Source organism: Enhydra lutris, unplaced genomic scaffold, assembly GCF_002288905.1.
Source record: "Enhydra lutris kenyoni isolate GAN:26980312 unplaced genomic scaffold, ASM228890v2 scaffoldscaffold25, whole genome shotgun sequence".
NCBI lineage: Eukaryota > Metazoa > Chordata > Mammalia > Carnivora > Mustelidae > Enhydra > Enhydra lutris.
Genome location: NW_019154109.1, coordinates 1,400,073 through 1,423,281, shown reverse-complemented (window position 1 = coordinate 1,423,281; position 23,209 = coordinate 1,400,073). Strand labels below are relative to the sequence as shown.

General features: G+C 32.1%; 1 protein-coding gene across 1 annotated transcript in view; it reads left to right on the top strand.

Moving 5' to 3' along the window:
• LOC111151059 (DENN domain containing 1B) overlaps window positions 1–23,209 on the top strand; it is a 285,630-nt gene that overhangs the window by 183,278 nt on the left and 79,143 nt on the right. Inside the window, exons 12-14 of the mRNA XM_022508793.1 lie at window positions 4,313–4,358; window positions 9,185–9,286; window positions 20,807–20,932. Coding sequence (XP_022364501.1) covers window positions 4,313–4,358; window positions 9,185–9,286; window positions 20,807–20,932 — 274 coding nt within the window. The remainder of the gene's footprint in view (window positions 1–4,312; window positions 4,359–9,184; window positions 9,287–20,806; window positions 20,933–23,209) is intronic.

Below are 23,209 nucleotides of genomic sequence, written 5' to 3'. Positions count from 1 at the left end.
TTTCCAGAGATGTCTTCCTGATACTTTTAACCCTGCCATCAAGTCCTTCTGCTGCTTCACTATAAGGAAGGAAGCTTGTTTCATATTTCAGTCCCTTGAATTTTCTTACTAGTTTCTAACCTTGAAATAGCCTTTAGGACAAGTTCTACCAGCCTCTATGCCAGACAGTTCCTGTTCTGGGGAGTACAGCAGTGATAAACAAGGAGTTATCTGACACTTCTGAACCTTCGGGTCACAATGATAGGCTCAGCTTCTATCCTAGGAACTGAGCAATATAATGTAATTTTTTTCTTTTTCTTTATTTTAAAGAAATAGCTAAGACTCTGGCTCTCTTCTGTCAGAAAATTTTATGGACTAAAATATTTCTAATGGAAGAAAACCATTTTCTTCCCTTTGCATCCTGGCAAATGATCTTAGAATCATACTCATCTCTATGCAAAAGAGAGAAAAATATTAGAGATTGTCCCTTCAATCTCATGGTTTTTGAATAAAGAAATTTTTATATGTCTTTATATAGACAAAGAACAGGAAGGTTTGATGGGTTAGATGTATATTTGCCAACTCTTCAAGGTGATTGGAACTTTCCAAATCCTAAAATAATCCTGTCTTCTGGAAGTATTTTTATTTGCGCACCTGGTATCACTGGTGTGACATAGACTGTGGAGAGCCATAATGCCATCTTGTGACCATGCATGAATATAGCATCTGGGTCCACTAATGAAGGGCTAGCTAATTTGTCGACTCGTTCATTTATCCATTTATTTGTACATCAAATATTTGGTGAACGCCTATTTGCCAAGCAATGAGTATATGTAAGGTACTGAATGAAACTTAGTTTCTGCCCTTTCAGTATCTACAGAGAGGAAGAAATTCACACATATGTGCATGGAGCGCACACACACATGCACACACAAGAGGAACACAGAGTAATTCTTCAGTACTATGAGGTTTATACGAGGCATATAAAAGCAACTTGGATGGGGACACCTAGGAAGAAGTGGCCCACACTGCTTAGTAGGATAGGGAAGGTGACTAGGAGGAAATAACACCATCTACATTTTCTTTTAATCTACCAGCATAAAGGAAGAATGGGAATTTCTATTTAACAGGTATAAGATTTCAGTTATACAAGATGGTTAAGTTCCAAAGGTCTGCTGCACAATATTTTGCCTATGGTTAACATTTCTTAAGAAGGCAGAGCTCATATGAAGTGTTTTTACTACGAGAGAGAGAAAAAGAGTGAGGGACAGAGAGGGAGAGAGAACTTTAATGTGGCAAATCCATGATACTGCCACATAGGCTTAACCTTTCTGAGTACCTAAATACCTAGGAGGTAGTATCACTTCAGTACCAGTAAAATTATAATCATTTTTATTTGTTTAAGAGTCACTTTTTTATGTCGTCTACCTATCTGACTCTTCTTTCCATGAAAGGAACAGATTTAGCTTTTGAGAGAATTGTTTTTTAAAGCATAAATGGAAAATTGTGCTGTTTAGACTACCTAAGCTAATATACTACTGTTACTATGTACCAACGGGAGGTTTCTATAAGAAAACCTAGAAAGAAAGAAAAAAAAGGTATTACATGGTGATTATTTTTGAGTAGAGATTAATTGCTACCGAAAAGAAGAAGTAGTCATAATAGTCTCCTGTATCCTATCTTTGCAGAATAACTTCATTGACAGAAAGATCTAGGACAATTTTGCACGTGGATGATAAAACATCTGTGTTGCCAAAGATCTCTTCCTGACTTATTAACACCCTAATCTAATTAGGAGATTTCAGCTAGGGTTGCAAAATTACTTTTCAGGAGATTGGCTGATTTAATATTAGGAGGTGCACAATCCAATTTTCATGAGAAAGAAATAACCAGTAAAGTCTGTATTCCATAAAATACAAAATCTGTCTATAAAATGTATCTTATAAAATCTGTATGCAAAACATCATGATTATTTTAAGAATTCGTGCTCTAGATTAATAATGTTTGCAGTTCTAACATCTCTATATGTTTTTGGTTTTGTTAGTAATTAGTGAGATAAAAGCACATAGATACCCAGTAATCTCACAGAAACAGTTATAAGTTACTTCATTACTAAGTTCTACATATGAGCCCTTTATTGAATTTTTATTCTAGTTTAACAACTGCTAAACATTTTTTTTTTTTTTGTATTTCAAGAAATCACTAGCTCTCATGAAGTTTTAAAAGTGTTAGCTGTATTTTGTAGGACTTCAGTAGGTTAGCTACTACTTTTGGCTCTGAATTTTTGAAATCTGATCCATTCAGTGTTCATCCAACATCTGTAAAATGGACATAGTAATTGTTAACTTTAAAAAGCTTATATATTTTTGATGAACACTCATTGTATTAAAATGTGCTTCAAAATTTGAGATACCATGGACTTTCTATGTTGTACATTTTGTAGGTAGGATAAACCTGGGGTGAATTGGAAGTTTGCACAGTCACTTGAATAATTTTATGCTATTTTGGACATGGACAGCTTGACATATTTAAGATCTTGGGATTTGCTACCCTGTTTTGTGAAAATGTTCTGAACCCAGTCTTGGGAGCCCAGAATAGTTAGTGACATATATTTTATGTCTTCTGTGGAGTCCCAGAAGGAATTCCAGAGATGAGAACTTGAACTAGGGTAGTAATCAGCCTTCCTTTATTTAAGCAGAAGTGTAACAGTCCACATTTATTCCTCCTGTTTCCTTTTGAAGGCAGAAAATCTGTTAGGTCTTAAGGATATCAAGGCCTATAAATAGTTCTTAACTTTCGGTCAAATGATCCAGAATATCAGATCAATTCCAGATGGTCTATTGTATTAAAAAAAAAAAGGAAGGAACAAAGCTACAAAAGGGAATTAGATGGAATCTAATACAATAAGAAATAATGAACAGGATAATGAGAAGTCAATTATAAACTTTATCCTTATTTTTGGTGAATTTGGGGTATATGTTAGTGGTTAAGACATCTTTAAATAAATTTGAAGCTGTTTTAGGTTACTTTGGAAACTGTGGAGCACCGTTAGCTTTATCTGTGACCGGTTCTCAGTAGCAAAATGGATATGCAGAAGTTTGGACAGCTCAGCTCTAATAGTGAAAATGATAGTTTTTTTTTAATTTCAAAAATTAAGCAAATTCTTTGAAAAAGATTATCTGTTTTCATTAACATAGAAAATGTTTCATTAACTATAACACAGAGATACTATACAAGAAATGTCAAAAGTTTTTTATTTTTAGATAGCTATTTATTTGCATATCTTCTATCACCTTTGTAGACATCTGTCCATTCTCACGTTTTCTTGTTAAATAATATTTTGATTTCAAAATGTCAAGTTGGATAATTCCCTTCTTGTATTTTATGAGAAATATTTCTGAACTGACTTATAAGCCTGATTTTATGTTACAAAAATTATTTAATATCTGTATACTCTGCTAGAGTGTAAGATCCACAAGGGAATGTATTCTGTTTGTATCATTTATTATTATACCTAGCTCATAGACCAGGTTCTAGCATCTCGTGTGCTTCAGGTATTATTTGTTGAATTAATTATTTCAGTATTATTCTTACACATACTTGAATATTATGATTTGTTAAAATTATTTTATTACTAGAAGTGAAAATGGGATAAATAGGAATCTGTGACATTTATTTGTGTATTTACTTACTTATTATGTTATGTCAGTCACCATACTGAATGACATTTAAATAAAGGATGATGTACCTGAACAGAAAGCACAGAAAGAGAATGATAACAGTAGAGGAAGAACTTGTTTATCTTTGTCCTTCTAATTCTGAAACAGTGCCTGGCATATAGTGGGTCTCAATAAATACTGGGTGATTGACTAAATCAGAAAATTTTGTTGCCATTGTAGGTGTGAAACAATGATGATATAGTAAGGAAATGACAGAAATAAGAATCCAATCGAATTTTAAAAAGGCATATAAAAGAAATGTGAATAAATTTGATAATTAGGATATATTTGATATGAAGTATGTGGAAGGTTTAACTCAGACTATGGCCTAGACTCTAATATTCTTCATAAATTAAAAGTTTTTTTAGGCCTTACCACTCTTTATTTAATTATAAATGATTTTGTGATTTTTATGCAAATAAACCTTAATTTGAATATATTCATGGTCTCTCCAATTGAATTTGATTTTTATGTATTGAATAATTTTAAATACCTATAATGGGCTATATTAGAACTGTACCTTTAATTAATTTTTTAAACTTTCTGAATTACTTATATAGTTGTTTCAGTTGTAATGAACTTATGAATATATACATTATGTATCTTTAATTTAGTGCTCCAATGCCATACCTGATTGGAATACACTCCAGCCTCATAGAGGTGAGTATCTTTCAGACATGAGATGCATGAGTGGTATAATGATTAATAAAAATAATAGTTAAAACAGTTGTGTTTTCAAAGAGTATCAGTTGAATAGTATAAAGCAGTTGCAAGTGTTGAATTATTATATACTTACACAATCATTTTCAAAAAGGTAATATTTGGAATAATTACATTTTAATTAGTATTCTGAATGACCATCTTTGAGGGTGTGAAAACCATGAAAATATGTTAAATTTGGTCAAGGTCATGTGGTAAGTATTACATACTAAAAACTTAGTCTCTGATGAACCACTTTTTTATGGCACTTGGGATCTTTTATACTTATTTCTTTTTCAGACCATATTTTGAAGGTCAGATTCTATGTACTTATGAGTCATAAAGGGAAAATGTTTTCATTTTTCAATCATTATGATCCAGTTTGTCCGTGTGCTTTTTCAAGGTGTGATTTTAATACAATAATCATGAAATTTTAAATTAGAATATAGCTTTAAATTTTTTTAAATTTCTAGTCCTGTTAGGGTTTTAAAATGCATTGATTTTTTTGTACTGTTATCACTTCATTCCAAAATGATTTTTGTGACTTGTCATCATTATAGTGAAAAACTTTGAACTTTAAATACCTTGTACTTGGAATCAGTGAAACTTCCAGAGAAGACTTCTTAGAAGATTAGATTCTAAAAAAAGCATAAACAGAAGACTTGGATCCAAACAGAAGACTTGGGTCAGTTGCATAGCATCATTATGCTAGCTGATTTCAGTTTTATTCAGTTTTCTTTTTTTTTTTCTTTTGCTGATTGTGCATATTGTATATTAACCCAATTTCTAATCAGCAACCTAAATGAGTTAGATTTGGTTTTCTTATTAGTTGTCACTGTGTACACCATCAGTCCTCACTTTGCAGATCAAGGAAGATCCCATTGATTATTTTAAAACTCCTGAGGATCATGTCTGGAGAAGTCATGTTCCTGTAGTAGTCCTTCCCAAGTTAGAGAATCCCACATGTGCTCTGGTTTTGGTCATTTTCTCCTTTTGCAGAAAGCTAGGGCAACATTTTTTATTTGTTTAATCATTAACAAATAATACATTTTAATGAATTTCTTTAGTAGACTTAATTTGTTTTTAATTTTGAAGTCTGAGTTAGATAACATTATGAATCTTTATTAATTTTTAGAAAACTTGTTCTTTTATGACAAGGTGCTGGCAGTGAAAGGTCAATTTGCATAAAATAAAACACGAATTTGTAGGTATTTAGTCTATTATTTGATTGTAGAATATATAACTGGTATTTTGTTCATCAGTATTTTCACTGTATAAAATTAAACCACAGTTGGTATGGTTTCAAAGAAGTCATCAAATTTGAATTTGATATTAGTGCACATGTCTCTTCTTATTTAATGTATCTAATAGAATACCTCATTTTTATAATATGTTTATTTGTACAGATGAAAAACATTTGAAGTTGATTATTGTACCCATTGATGTTATATATATTTTTTGCATAATGGTTCTATATCAACTTTTAATACAAATGATTCAGCTTTTCTAAAATATTATGGAAATGGGTGCATGTTTTAAATATTTGATCACACTTACCGTATATTTATTGGATATCTATAGTGAAAATCAGTCCTTTTTTTAAGGAGCAAATTGCTTAAGGTTTTTTTACTTCTTGCAGTATTATCTTAGAGAAATGGTCCATTCTGTTTTAAATTGGCTCATCATTAAATGAGACTGTTTAGAGCCATGATTAGATTGCCTGAAATCTCGGTACCTTTTTATACTCTGGACTTAATTGAACTGTCTTTGTAGACAGTTTTGTTTGGTCTGTTTGGTTTAATAGTGAATGAGAAGGTATAAAAGGAACCTCAAGAATGTCTTTAAACCAGTTGGGTACCATTTAGTAACTTTCTCCTTAATTTATTACAAGATAATATGGCATCCTGCAATTCCATTCTTATTTAATCATTTCATTAATGGCACATTTAAAAAAATCTTTTGTGCTTTCTTATTTTATATTAATGGTATTATAATTAAAATATGGGTATATCTATTTAGATATTTTATATGTGAGACTGAACTGAGTAATTTTTTACATTTTGCTTGGCTGCATTTACAACAGATTTTTTTTTTTTACGAATAATCAAAATATTCCATATACTCTCTCTTGGTCAATACAGTTTCAACATAACAGCTTTACAAAGACTTCTAGATATAATTGTTCAAAGATGTGAAACTAATATCCTTCTAAATCTTTCTTTTAATTATTTTTATGTAATCATGAGTGAAAGATGGCTAGAAATTTCTTTTTAAAATGTAAATTTGCTTCAAAATAAAGGATAAGGACATTTTGTTCTCCCTGAAAATTAGACTTTAGGGATGAACTCAAAGGCCTGTAAATGATGAGAAATAAATTAGTGGATTGTAGTATGTGTTTTAAAATACAGAAGAAATTCTAAAATGTTGGCTCAGTTTTACAAGAACATGGGACTACTGCCACTCATAGTAACATAGTAACATAGTGCATCATAGTAACATGATGCACATTCGTAGTCACATTGCCTGGATGAGTTATTATATAGAGAGGATGTGGGAGAAAAACCTACTACTTTAATACCTTACTGTTTTCTTTCATAAGACTTTTGGTCTCTGTCCTTATATTATTTTTTTATTTTTGAAGAAAAAAGAAAGTTCTCCTTTTTCTTACTTTTTCCCAATCCAAGCAAGCTGATGAATTTTATGAACTATTAAAATATGAAACAGAGAAAGTGGTACCATTTTATATACTGTATAACCTTTTACTCCTGTTTAGTTAAAGCCTGACTTGGAAGGAAATGTAGACAAAATACTGACATTAATCCAAATTTAAAAAAATGTTTTTAAATTACATACTGTATTTCACTTGTTGCTGCTTATGTAGAATCATTCTCATTTTAGTGAGTCTCATTGTATTGATTTATTGAAATTAGTACATTTTCCATTCTTACCAAATGGTCCCTTGAACAGAATTTAATATTCAGCTTTTATCAGACCTTTTTAAACTAAGTGCAACTTGGAAAAAAGTATACATTTCATGTTAATACTAATCTTATTTTTCAGAGTTTAGCATTTGTATCATCACAAAATATTTAGGCATCACATAACCATTTTTCCAGGCTATTTAGAGGAGCTCATTTCATCCTTTAATAAGTGGGTTTCTGGATTATCTTTATAGTTTCTGTTAAAAGGGACAATTTAGAATTGAAGGTGGAAATCAAAATTATGACACACCTTTCCCACCTGTATGCCACAATTATAAATGTATTTTTGCATCTGAAATAGGTTACTTTTGTATTTATGCTGTAGTTAACTGAGGTAACTACATACTTATGTATGTGAGCCTTTTTTGTGTATGTGTATACATATGCAAAGAAAAGAGGATAAGTTTATTTATAAAATGTTTTGTAAATAGTGTCACAGTTGTACGTGATTGTCTCTTAACTTCTAAGAAACAGCCATCCTGACTCTTATTTTAGAGTACTTACAATGTCTTTTATAAGATGGATTTTTAAAAATGATGTGTTCCTTTGAGAATTCATATTCTACACAAACACTATGGCTTTCTTAACACATACAAATTCCCTACTATAGACCACCGTTTCCCTAGCAAACTTAACATTCAAATTCCCCACTCTAGACCACCGTTTCCCTAGCAAACTTAACATTCTGCCTAAACTGCAGAGATTGGAAGTTCTAAATGGATCAAGGAAATTTCGTTCCTGAACAACTTAAAAAAATTGGTTTGACCAATTTAAAATTTAAGGTATTTAATAATTCTCAAAAATGGCTATTATTCAAGAATGTCATTTTAAAAAAAATACTATACTGAAGAAAAATACTACACTGAAATTAATTTACTTATTGCCAGTTGACCTATACAATTATGGAATTCTGATAGATAGAGCTCATTAATGAGCACCTTATTTATTTGCATCAAAAAGTAATACTATTTGCTATCATTTAAATAAGGCAAATAGATTTATGTGATTTTAATATACGTGTTAGTTTAGGAAAAATAAACCGTGTTTTCTTTCTTTAAGGATGAAAAATTTGATGAAATTCTAATTTACTGTCATTAGTCCACATATTGAGATAATTTGGCCATTTGATTAAAATGTCAAACAAATAAGACGAGTCAAACAATCTGATAGGCTATGAAATTTGATCTGTTATATTAAATTCATGTGATAAATTTTGCTAACAATTCCTTATTATGGCCGTCTTTATCATTTTACTTATTCAACTTACAGTCCTCATCATCAGCTTATACTGAATTGATAGGGAAATACAGAGAAAATGTTTATTTAAAACTTAGTTCACTTATAGAAGTCATACTTATGGCTTATGTTAGTCCTACAATATGATTTATGCTAAAAATAGGTATAGAAGTGGCCACAAGTTCCTATATCAATAGGATCAAAATTCATTTGATAAAGTTGTAAATTTGGAGATTTTAATGTAGCTGTGCCTATTTTGTGAGTTTTTGTTATAATATCTCTTTGGTAGTTAAATTATATTCAACATCTCTAAACTAAATCAATGTGTTTAGATGACCAAGCATTCTATTTTAAAGATTTTTTTTTACCCAATCTTTTTGAATGATTATGAACAAACTTTCTTTCTCATAAGGCAAAGTCATTTACATGTTCTTATAATAGAGGATTTTCCTTTTTTCTTTTCCCAAAGCTAATTATCGTAAGACAATTTTCTCTACATTTCTAAGCTCATTACAGTTTTGGAAGGAAAATATACTAAGATGTTTATTTATGATTGTGTTTTTTGAACAGAGAGTGAAAAATAAATCATTGGAGGATGTGGTTATGTTAAATGTTGACACAAACACTTTAGAATCACCATTTAATGACTTGAACAACCTACCGAGTGATGTGGTAAGTCTGAAGGCTATTTTGTGGTGTATATAGATAAAGATATAGATATAGATATAGTAATAAATATAGATAGATATGTTTTCTCCTGAACCTTTGAATTGCCAAGAGTTGTTTTCCCCAGTTTTCTATCTGAAATAAAAGGGCTGAGTATGTGCATGGGTGTGAGAGGAATCTGTGTAGATTCTATATTTAACATTTTCTACCTTTTGGCAGTTGAGGAGATGTTGAATGGAACATCCTATTCCTATTGTAAAAGTAGGATCATAATTAAAAAGCTAGATGCATTCATTAGGCAGAGTTTCTTTAAACCTAAGTCTCTTCATCTCATCTTAATCATTATATTACAAAGTAGGCATTTCTGTCTGCCTAGTGGCATGTCTTGCAAAAGAATGAGAGAGTTTTTGAAGGCAAGGAGAAGAAGGGGGCCAATTACCAGCTTTTGCTTCCCTGCCACCTGCCAGTGCTTTTCCTTTTAATTAATGATCTGATGGCACTGGTCAATATAATAAGAAATGCTTGTACAGTTGGGGTCAGAAAATTCTGGCTTTGATCTCCCTCAACTTTCTGAAACATTTATTTGTTTTCTCTAAATTATTTCAGTTTTATTTTAATCTTTTCTATCCTGCTGAGGGCCGCAAGAATGAAAACCTACACTGTTTGTCATTTGCTTTGGCAGAGCAAAGACTGCTTACTTAGAATTCTATTTGTAAATTAAACTGCAAACCCAGTTTGTCATAAAAGACATCTGATCCTTTTGAAATGACGAAAACTGTCTTTTGTCTGTAAAGGCTGATAAATTAAGTGCCAGTTCTCTTCTGGTCTTTGATCTTGCAGAGGGTGTGTGTGTGTGTGTGTGTGTGTGCGCGCTCATGTGCCCGCGCGCGTGTGCGTCTGCAGCTTATAATAGGATGTATTCTGTGTTTCATGTTAGTCACCAAAAGTGCATTTTTTTGGCCTTCGTATTCCTTAGAATAGGGCAAAAATGCAGACTAGTACTGTTTCTGTATATATATTAATGGCTACTTAAAAATATCTTTATAACATAGTTCTAAGTTAAAAATAACTCTCCTAAAAAAATCCACTTTTTTCAGGGGTAGTAAAATTTGGAAATAAAAATCCTCCATCATATATATTCCTGCAATATTGCAAGTACTTTGAAATCATTACCAGGGAGTTTGAAAAAGTGAATTTAAAAATTTCAAACTCAAAAAATACAGTAATACTGGCTTTAATTGTTCTTATGGCTAGTGATAGGAAAAATGTGATTTTAAAGTTAAAAACAGATTATTTATGCCCACAAATAACCTAAAATATTTGCTGACCTTGAAGCAAATTAAATTGAACTACTTTATCTTACTGTAGTAAAATTTATGCTATGTATGAACAAATCCAAACCCAGGCCAGTAAAGAATTATATTATCTTCTTAGCTCATTATAACTAGATGGCCTCATTACAAAAATTTTGCAGAAGCTGCTAGAAATGATTAGAGTTATTCACTTAGAAATTCTTCATTGGATAGAAAAATAATTATGAAATAAAGTCCCAACTTTTACAAATATTGTCCTTATGTGCAATGCATTTCCTACTGTTAATGCCCTAATGAGAAAGGGTTGTTTATTGAAAAAGAAAAAAGGAAAAAAGAGGAAAAAGAAAAGAGAGAAATAATTCAGTGTTTTTGTGTCATAAAAATTTTTATAGTCAGTTTCAATGATGGTTGATTTTATTTCTTTGAGAAAAACAATCCTTAATAGTAATTCTTTCGATGGGTGATTCTTTTTTAATTGAGAAGTACTATTTTCCCAGTAGGATTAGTTTGTTATTAAGACATTTATTTTAAGATGTGAAGAAGTTAAATAGTACTCACAAAATGTGGAAGCCTAAAAATATAAAATGACAGGAGGAACCATCTCCTTTATTTACACGTAAAGGTTAACTGTACATAACTGAGATTTTAAAAAGTCATAATAAGGCACACTGCTAGGTGGTGTAGATATAACTATACGTATGCTCGAAATTAAAGGCTGCAGACTTACAGACAAATTTGAACAATGAATAAGTGGATACAACCCTGGGGTGGAACTAGGACCACTTGCTTAAAGTATGAGAGGTTTTAAAGTTATGATCATTTTCTAAAAATATTTTAGGTGATTGTTTGTTTAACCCCTCTCTAATAAATTTAGCTTTTTCATCAGTTTTCTAAAAGCTATCTCTTATAGTTCTGCAGGAGATATGATAAAGTTATCGCATCATACTTTCTCTAAATATAAATGTTTTAAATGAGTTGTGTTAAAATTAACAAATGATCTTACTGAATTTTTTTTGCGATTTGAATTAATAAGATATACTAGAATCCTGAAAAATTTTACTACTGCTATTGTTTGATTATTTAATAAATTAACTGATATTTAAAAGGGGTCCTCTTAAAAATCATCCACCAAAGCATTTAAATTATACTTACAGGCTAGATGACTTTCTATGCATGTGCACTCTATTACTGTGTCAGCTTGACCAGTGGTCTTGGCTGTTCAAAGGTCAGTGGTCACAGTTGTCCTGAATTACTAGTTCTTTTTTCCTGTGGACCCTCTGCTGTGTTGCATGCTGTAATCTTCTTAATGGCTTCATTCCAATATTCACACATAATATTTTAGATTTATTGACTGTTAGAAATACTACCATGCCAGTAGCAGTTCCGCTACTCTTAAGGTATTTAAAATTGGAAAAATAAATCAGGGCAAGGCTTTCAGGAATCCTTTGTTTTCCTTAAGGGAAGGGAAAAAACTCTCTTCCTGTCTTCTGACAAGAACACTTGTTTTTCGATTTCATCATTTCACTATAGATTTGGATCATTAAAAGAAAAAAAATTTTATTGAGAGTGATTTTAACGATATTGATTATTACATGGACTATCTTTTAAAAGCAGTAGATCCATTCAAATGTACTTTTGTAGTTTTCTGTCTTCATGCACTGTGATTTTATTTTTTAGTGGCTATGTCAAATATGGATACCTTCAAACAATGTAGGTTGTTTTATATAAAAAATAAATTTTAGGGCTGTGTAACAATATCAGTTCAATTTAGTGTTACTGTGGTATGTTTTTAGTGTGGGGAAATTGAAAGAGTTGAATTAAATACAACATTTGAAATTTCAAGTGAGTTCATTTTAACCTAAGATAACGTACTATTGAGACCTCCTCATTCCAAATATATATATAAATTTAGTTTTCAATTACATAATAATTTAAAATGTTCTATTTCTAAGGTACTACTGCTAATTTTAATTTTTATCATCATTAACATTTTTAAAAAGAATTTGGAGAATTGTTAACTATTTCAAAAATAAATAGGATAACGCACTTGTTAGAAAATTAAGCTAATTAGAATTATAACGAGATATAGGAAATCTCTTCATGAGAAAATTAAGTTGGAACAATTATAAACTAATTCTCATAGATGAAAGCGGTTAGAATTGACATCTGAAAAAGTTACATGCATTAAAATATCCATTATCAGGAAAGTGAATTTTGGCCTATGTTGCTTAACAGTCTTTAAATAATTTTAACTCATTAGATTATAAGAAAATAATATACTCTCAGGTGAATATACCTACTCCTATTTTAGATAAGAAGATGAAGACACAGAAAGTATACTGTTAATGGTATTTCTAGAGCTTTAGTTCATATAGGTTGATCCTGTCATACTTATGCCCCAAACTCTAGATCATGGTCCCTCTTATATAAACATGATATGCAGTGTAATGAGTAACTGTTTTAGAATTTAATATAGAAGCTTACTCTCTAATCTTGCTGAAGAAATATCAGTATGAGCTATTTGATTTAGATTAGGATTGTTAACACTTTTAAAAACTTATTTTCATCTTATATAACACACTATTAGAAAATGATTTTTTTTATTTTCTATTATGAGGGTATGGACATAGTACACTTAAGGTTGTGCAGTTCACTATACACCCTGGTATGTTATAGGATAGCTACATTTAGTAGAAAGTATATTTGATTACTAAAATATTGAAAATACTTTATTATAAAATGGGGTCCTCTAAAATATTTTGCATCTTTTAGTGATACTTTAAAGTATCACATGAAGGAAAGGTTAATGGTTTTATTGTGCAATGAAAAGCAAAGACACCAATTGCTCTGAATCACCAAAAATCATTAAATTAAAAGCCTGAAGACCTGGAGAAAAGCCCCAAAACACTGACTTTAAGTAAAAATGTAAGATACCTTCATTCAAGTGAGTTAATTTTGGAATAAGTTTGGAAAAGAGTTTGCTATTTCAGAGAATTTTCTTAAATCAGCTTTATAAAAAATGAAAGTATGTAAACAAATTTAACTCTTGCAACTGTGCGTAGAGTTAACAGATATGTTTAATTTTTGTATATTTCCTCTAACCTAACATGAAGGTTTAAAATGTTAAATTGTCATAGTATATGTTATGAAGAAAAAAAAAGGCCCCAGAGAATATTATATTAGTTCCAGGTTTGCCACAGCTCTGCTAGAATCCTTATCATATTTAGCAGTAAATAAATTCCGCAGCAAATTTTTGGAGTGGCCAGGTTAGTAAGATAAACTGAATTCATTCAAGTTCTAGAGTGATTTAGAGGACTTTTTTGTTGGGGGGGTGTGGTCAATAGAGTAGACTTTAGGAGACAAATACTGCTTTCAGTTTTCCCCTGGAAAAATGCAGTCCTGTTCTCTCCTCGATCTCCTGCTGTCAGAATTCAGGCACCTAGATGGACATTGTCCCTGCCACAGAGCCTTAGCACAGGGCTTTGTAAATAGTAGTCATTCAGTAAGTGATGGTTGAAGGGAAATGTAGTTGCGTTTCTTTTATCTTTTGTAATAGAAGTTGCTTTTAAAGTCCCTGTTTAGAGTTATTTCTTAGAACATTTTATAAGGATATTCTCATCTTTTATAGTAATAAAAAGAAGAAACCTGGATGCATGTTTAACATAAACTTTTTTGGTTGTGAGTGGAACTTATTTCCTCTCTCTGGAAAGGGAGACCGTGTTGTGATGCCCGTCATTGTGCTTCTGCACAGGACTTCGGGTGTCTGTGGAAACTCACTATTCTTTTAAATATTTTGAGAGATGTGATTGTTTATAACAGGTGTTTTGTTGTTGTTTGTAAGTAAACTATAGATCTTGCTATTTTTTGTACTTTTTCCTTTTTTTAAATATAAACTTTAAATACAAAAGCAAAAGAAAACAACAACAAAAAAACAAAAGTCAAAACCTTAATTAACTGGGCTTCCAAACTTTTAAAAGGTCTTTGTTATTTGCTCCCAACTGAGCAAGAGAATCTATCCCTCCCACTGCAGTGATCAGACTTTAGCAGTTCACTTCTTTATGTCTCTGTACTTTTGCCATTTTACAGTTGATTTATAGTTTGTTACTTGTAGTGATTTTAAGTACTCATGAAGTTCCTTGGCTTTCTCATAGGTTTTCATTTCCAACTAAATTACCTTGCCTTTCTCCGAATGTCTTTTTTTTTTTTTCCCCTGTAACATCTTAATGGGATGCTTCTCTCTCTTCTTACTTCTAATACATACATACATCTATACATATATACTTAAATGTGAAGACCTTGATTTGGGCTTTAAAGATAATTTCCAATTTGTTTCTAGTCCTTTAAGTTCTTGGCTTTTCCATATTCAAGAGAGTTTTTTGTATGCATGATACTGTGTGCACTGTCACAACAGTGGTTCCCAAATCTTGCTGATATCATAATGACTTTGTGAACTTTTCAATGAATTATGTTCTTGGGCTCCATCGTAGATATTCTGATCCATTGAACTAGAGAAATTAATGTAGAAGTGTGATGGGTTGCTTATTTATTTATTCATTCATTCATTCATTCATTCATTCAAACAGTCATTCATTTGATTATTTATCAAGTACCTATTATAATGCCTGTATTATGCTAGGAGCTGAGTGAACAGGAGGACATAATATACTGCTCTCGTGGAACTCACATTCCATTCATCTGAACCTAACCACATGGCCATACCAAGCCATGAGGGATGTTGGAAAGTAGCTGGGTCAGCATAAGGAGGTTGAGCAAGCACTAGTTAAAACTTAGGATTTCTTTTACCAAAGAGAGGGAGAGTGGATGTTAGCAGACCAGTAGACATATTGCCATAAGTAAGCTGAAATGAAGATGATTTTAGCCAAACTGAGATGTCATTCTTATTAGTTGAAATCCTCAGATTAGCCATTTGTGGTCCAGCTGAGCTCATTGTGTCAAAATACCTGTTCCAGAATTGGCCTGAATGATAAGTGTGAGTAAGCTGTGCAAAGTGAGAGGAGGAGGAATAGCATGTACAAAGATTCTACTGTGGGGAAACGGTTGGCAAGTTCAAGAAATGGAAAGTCTTATATAGTTGTAGTGAGATGAACAAAAGAGAGAGTTATGTAAAATGAGGTTGTAGAGATAGGTGGTGCCATCAAAAAAGGTTCTTGTTAGGGACATTTGGACTTTATTGGAAATTCATTGGAGATATTTAGCCAAGGAATAGTGTGATCTACTTTGACTTCTAAAAAATATCATCTTAGGATCTAGGTCCTGAAGATTTCTCAGTATAAGGAATGAAGCAGGAAGATCCACTGAAATGGTTGAGACCATTTGCAGTAGTCTAGGTAGAGATGCTAGTTGCTCGAACTTGATAGTGGCAGATGTAGAGAAAAGTGGATAGATTTGAATCTCCATCAGAGGACTAACTGACAGTGCTTGGTGATGTGTTGCATATGGGAGATGAAAAAGGGTCAAGTGTTGAGGAAGCCCTGCAAGATACTTTTTTTGAGTAACTGGATGAATGGAAGTGACATTGATAGTAGAGATGCTGGTCCAACATTGGGCTTGTGGTGGAGCAGTTTGATTGTCTTCATTTTATAATGGCCTCTGAAAGGAAAATAGTTAGAACTGACCCTGTATTAATTAGGTTTTGATAGGTAATTTAAGCATAAAAGAGACCAGGGTAATAATACCCTTCACAGGTATATCCTCTGCTTTTCATTTAAAATGGTTACTGTTTCAGTCCTTAAGTAGAAGCTCACTAAAAAATTACATTAAGAGGATAGGGTATTAATTTTGTTTCTAAAAAACCCTGGACATTAGAAAGATTAAAGAAATGTAGGGATTTTTCATGTGATGACCATAAGATGTTTCAAGGGGAGAATACAACTTTTTATCTTTATAACTTTTTTCTAAAGCAGATAAGTTGAAGCTCTAACTTTTCTAAATGGATGTGGATTCTCTAGTACAGTGTAGTTCACAAAAGGAGGTATTTAAAAACATCAGAGGGGTGTTTTAGTGTTGTGTAGTTTATCTAAATGTTATTTCTGGACATTTATTTTTACCTTCTGCTCTTTACCCTGATGTTTATCTTTGTGATCCTAAAGAGCAAAATTAAAATTTCTGGGTATAAGGGTTAATTTATGTTTCCTAAAAAGACACATCTAAAGTCAGGAGAAAAATCTGTCACTTCTCTGAAAAACTCAGCTCCTTTAATGTGCTCTCCCTTCCTAACTCCCGGTTGGCATAATTACTTCATTACTCAGACTGTGTGCACGTGGCTTGCACTCTTTTAATTTATACCTGTTTGTTATGTTTACTCATGTAATTTCCTACTTTTATTCATAGTCACTTTAGTGTTAAGAGGGTAAAAATGGAGAATTGTTGGTAATATTCATGTTGCAGTGAACTCCCACTGTGCTAAACCCAGGTTATAATTCCTCCCATGGATGGCTACTTGGAAGCCTGAATTTTCACTGTATGAAAGGAATTTAAACTTTTGATAAGAGCCATGAAGTATTTATTTCTGAAGTTCTTTTCACTGTTTAACTTTTTTTTTAGTCTAGTATACTTGATTAGACTTAGAAAGATAATTTATTCACAGATTAAAGAGTGTCATAATAAAATCAGTTGTCAGTTTTTTTTTTTTTTAAAGATTTTATTTATTTATTTGACAGAGAGAAATCACAAGTAGGCAGAGAGGCAGGCAGAGAGAGAGGAGGAAGCAGGCTCCCCACTGAGCAGAAAGCCCGATGTGGGGCCCGAACCCAGGACCTGGGATCATGACCTGAGCTGAAGGCAGCGGCTCAACCCACTGAGCCACCCAGGCGCCCCTCAGATGTCAGTTTTGAAGTAGTCTTTAGCCATTGGAGTTTGAGGCTTGCTTACTTTCGTAAGAATAAAAAGAGAAAACAATGAATACTTTTTCAGTGTCTCATAATTGGATTGTGTGATAAGAGCCAGGTGACTAAAGTTCCAAAGGCTCTTCTGAGTTCAGGATTACATGTGAATATAAACTTGATGATTTGTGGGAAGATGTACATCTATTTCATAATTAAATTTAGAAGTTTGGAAATTAAAGCAGAAATGTCATTTCCCAGACGAAATATTGAAAAAGTACAGAGGAGACATCACCATTTTTATAGATAAAAACTGCTAAAAGCTAATTAGCACTGCAGAGGGCATTGGTAACTGGTGATAATTTACTCCAGTGATCTAAAGGACAGGGAAAACAGCAAGGTTGACACAGTCACTTTATATTAAAGTCATATCTTTCTGTCTAAAACTGATTTTAAAAACTCTATTTCATTCTTACAAACTATTTTTGAGCATTCATTTGTGCATCCAAGAAACAGTTAACTCACCTGCCCTCTTGGTCTCTGAAAAATAGGAACAACTTCAGATATACTTACTGACAGTCAAAGCCCTCCTAGAGCAGGTCAGGGAAAACCTTTTCAAGCAGTTTGTGAAGGTTGAAGTAATGTAGATATAAGCAAAGTAACAATGTAACTATTTCTTACCAGGCAATGTTTTAGTCTTACATCTCACATTGGGTAGTATGCTCATGTAGAATAGTACTATTCAGTGGAATTGTGAGCTACATATACAATTTTAAATTTTCTGGTAGCCATGTTGAAAGATAAATAATGGGTGAAATTAATTTTAATATATTTTGTTTAACCAAATGTTCAAAATACTGTTTTGTTATGAAATCAATATAAAAATTATTAATGAGATATTTTACTTTGGGGGGGTATTAAGTCTTCAAAATCCAGTGTATATTTTACACTTAAAGCAAATCCCCATTCGGATTAGTCACATCTCAAGTGGCTATTGGAACACAGAGTTCTAGAACAAGTGTTTTCTGAGGGATTTCAGGAACTACATTGAATTTTGGAGGTAAAGGCCCCATATTTACAGTTTGGCTAGGAAAGGCTTGTGGCAAAATGATTAAGATCCTGGCTAGCTTTAGAAGTACTGAATTCAGCATCTAAAACCTTGGGGTAAAGAAGGCTAAGGCATGGTTTGACTTGCCTGCATTCACTCTAAGCATGTATTATGATTGTCCTAAGAATACTCAGTTTGTGGAGAGCTGAACTGTCAATTTCATGTTTTATAGAAAAGTACACTTTGAAGAATTTTCTTTTGCTAAGATATAAGTAAGGCATGACATTTTAATTTTTTTTATTTTCAAAAGTAAATTAAAAATAACACAACCATTTACTTTTTATAATACATGGAAAGACATTCCTTCCATCATAAGCCTTTTTTGAGGGGGGCAGTTATTAAATACATATATTGATATTCACTTCCATTGTTTTTCATTAAAGGCAGTTGAAGCTTAAAAAATAACATTATTACAAACTTTAAAATAAAAGACAAGTCATAAGACTTCGACTTTGCATCATTTAGCTACGTTGTTTGAATATGTAGGTTTCCTTAAAATGTGCATTTATTGAGTTTAGATTTTAATAATAAAAACTTCCTCTTAAATGAATCGTGATTTATGCACTTTGTGGGCTAAATGAATTAGACTCCAAACTTTTATCTGAATCTATGGAGCTTGGATATAAATTGAAAAGATCACAGCTATGGGGAGAAGACCTATACTGCAAAGGCCTTTCTGCATAGATTATGAACATCATAACTCAATAATTTTTTCAAAACTGTGGTTATAATTGGACCCAATGGGGGTCTCTTTCTTTGATCAGATCACAGTAACTGTGACTTTACACTGGAAAATGTCACTACTGTGAAGGTTTATCACCTGTAGAGCTGGTCTTTCCTCTGATGCTGTGTTCATTTCTCATTAGCATTATTCAAAGTTTAGTTGTTAATTAGGTTGACACTTCAATTACAATCATCATCTACAGGAGTAGTCAGGGCTGCTTGCATAAAGAAATTTTTAAAAATACACTTCCTTGGGTATATATGTAAAGGAGAAATGACATTATTTTATTTTGTTATCTGGTGGTTTCATAAGGGTCAGAATATGCTCTGTTAAGGGAGCAATCCAACCACAATTTCTCCCATCGGTTTTGTTTTCTTGGGAAAAAAAAAAAGCGTTTTTATATGACTTCATGTTCCCATGTAAAGCATCAATGAGGAATGATATGAGCAACAATATTTTTTAAGTGTAGACTGTAGTTTTCTATAACGCATGAAAAGAATTGGTCAGGTGAATTAGATGATAGGAATGTATCACATCATTTCCCTTTAAAAAAGTTAGAGTATACATCAGGATTGTGATTATACCTACGGAATACTCATCTAAGTAAGGGTCATTCATAAATAGTAACCATTCTATAAAATACAGAGAACCGGAACTTGAAGGACAGAAATGTATGAAAAATGGTAACAAATTCGGATGCCTTGAGAAATTATGCAAACTCCTGAGAAATAAATATTTCTTTGATTTAAAAACATTAATCTGATTACTGGTTCATAAAGCGATGACATTGAACTCAAACCCAGCACATTGTGGTGGGGAAAAAACTGGACAGAACTGGGTTGAAATCTCAGTCTTGCCATGTAGTAGCTGTATAGGGAGGGCAAACTGATTCACATCTTTAAGTCCCTGTTTCTTCATTCATAAATGGTAATACAAATGTCTTTCTTAGAAGGCTATGAAAACTGAGACACTGTATAACATGTGCATAACGTGATTCTCTACTCATGGTAGGTTCTCAATCACTTTAACTTCTCCCCCCTCTCTTTTTGTCTAATAATGGTGAAAACTATTAAAAAAACGAGTAGAAAATTACATATGCAAATGAGACTTCCAAAAATAAAATTAAATGGTAAGTGATCCTGGAGGACCTGTAACAAATAACCTTACATGGCAGAAATGAACGATACCAACCGGCTTCTTCTCAAAACAAGTAGACACATGTTGTAATTGCTAAAAATCTGCAGAAAAGTGGCGCACAGGCAGTTTACTGTAAAATAATTAAAGCTTATTTATGTCAAGAGGCCTTGGGAAAAAAAGAGAGCATAAACCAATTTGCATTAGCACGTTACTATCGGCTCCTGCTTTCGTTTCAATTAACAGACCAGCAGGTGCTCTCTGCAGTTAAAAAGATAAGCTATCAGGGAGGAGGATGAGTTTTTGGCTGACCTGCAGACACTGTGGTTTGCCTGCTGATTGGGTTCGTACCTCGCTGTACCAATTTCTGAGGTGTTAATTTAACTGTTCCTCTCTGTCATGCAGGTCTCGGCCCTGAAAAATAAACTGAAGAAGCAGTCTACAGCTACGGGTGATGGAGTAGCTAGGGCCTTTCTTAGGGCACAGGCTGCTTTGTTTGGATCCTACAGAGATGCACTGAGATACAAACCTGTAAGCGTTTTATTTCATCCCTATTTTAATTTGCTCTTTTAATGGTTCTTTAGAATGGGGCAGAGAAAAGAAACATTTTACTATCACACACAGAGAAAGTGTCATAAAGGTCTTTTAAAATCCAAAATAATGTGCTTTAAGGCATTGTGCCCTGTGTCCAATTCCTTGACTTTTTGGTTTTAGTTCTTTTAGTAACCTTTAATTGCTATTTCCCACATTCTTTGGCACATCATCTTATGTATTGTTCTAAATTGGCTTACCTCTTAACTAATTAATGAATTGTTTGTTAATGAGTTTTAATGTAACCACCTGACCTTAAGATCATTAAGAAATTATCTAGACAGTTGGGTTTCATAGATTAATCCATTTAGAAGTGACTGTACAAAGTGGAAATTTAAAAATATAGGAGCTTGCAAATTTTGCAATGTTTGGAAATTTATCGTCTTCTTATTCCATAATACTCTTCTTAGTGGGCTATCTATTTAGCATATGCTAGCTCATTTTGGCGTTTCTTTTTTGTCTTAATACCCTAAAAATGATTATTATGTAGAATTGTAGCCAGTCAAGTTTTTAAATAGTCCAAGAAGGTATAAATCAAAATATGCTAGTTTCTCTCTCTGAATTATTGGTTAAATATGTTAGTCTGATTTTAATGAAAATAATTATACTGCCCTTCCATGACCAGCTGACTATGTTGTAATGGATAAAAAACACTGAGTTAGTAATAAGTAGTAAGACATGCTATCTAATAAGAATTCCGCTGTTATTAAGCTGTGTAACCTTGACCCATTTCCTTGGTCTCTCTAGACTTTGATCTTCTCATTTGGAAAATGAGAATTCTTATACTTTACCTGTCTACTTTTCAGAATTGGTGTGTGACCCCTATCATAAACCATGAAACACTAAACACGTGTGAATGGGTTATATCCTTTCTAAACTGGCTTCTCAATTAGTAGTTCCCACCCAATGGCTCTTCCATCTCTGAGGAGTTAGTGAGTTACTAGGAGTCCTTAAATGGATAGGCAGATCAACTGCTGTCTCTAGAGAAGTACATATGTCTAATTTGCATGCTAATCTTTTTGAAATATGTGTCTGTTTTTTAAAGCCTTGTAGAAGTCATAATACTGCACATAGTATACATATTGAGAAACACATGGGGGAGTCTTTAAAAATTATTGACAGTTACATGGTTTCATTTATTAAAAGACTAGAAACCAATCATCTGTACTAATAAAATTGTAAAATCATCTGGTTGTCAATTTTTTTTTTTTTAAAACAAGTTGATTTCAAGTTTATAGTACAGGAGGGAAATTTAGAAGTACCACTTAGCTTAAATTTTGCCACATTTAAATAATTTTTAATCTTTGCAGGCTGCATTTTTCTTTTCCTTTTTAAATTTGTGAAGGACTTCAGATTTGAGGAAAGCAAATTGAAGAGAAAATTTCCTTAAATGATTTAAATTACCAGTTGAGCAGATAGGGGTTTAAGATTTCAATGACTTTGATTTTTTTTTCAAAGCCAGATTCCCAATTTCAGCAGGAAAATACATAATTTCATTAGAGAATATCTTTCCTGTTTATTGATCACATCTTATTATAAACTTCTTTAATAACTTATGTACCTTTTTCCTTTTTATGTTTCGTGTTTTATTTTTTACTGCTAATTCTTTCTGTAAGTTGAGGGACAGTATTCTTATTCTGTATGTTATTATATTTCTTCTGAATCTTGAATGAAAGCTTAATTTTTAAAGTATACTAAATTTTATTAAAGTATACTAAATTTCGATACTTTCTATTTTCAAAAGAAATAGTTTTTTCGGAAAATTTATCTTTGTTGTGTATAAAGTATATTTTGTTGTCATTTAAGCATTATCTTTGCAAATTACTCTATATTTTAATTTATTAAAAGTACACTTATTTTGTGAACTCTTTTGGACATTTATATAGTAGGTATATGTCTTTAATATATTTTCTGATTAATATTAAAAAAGAGCCATGTTTACAAGTTAAAATTATTTCATGGTTTTGTCTCTTTTTATAAAAATATCTCAGTGGTGTCCTCTAACTATTAGAGTACAACTGGAAAAAAAAAATCACTAAATAGCTTTAAATGACTATGACTTTTTTTTAAAAAAAAAAAACGATTTTATTTATTTATTTGACAGAGAGAGAAATCACAAGTGGGCAGAGAGGTAAGCAGAGAGAGAGGGGAAGCAGGCCTCTACTGAGCAGGGAGCCCAATGTGGGGCTCGATCCCAGGACCCCGAGATCATGACCT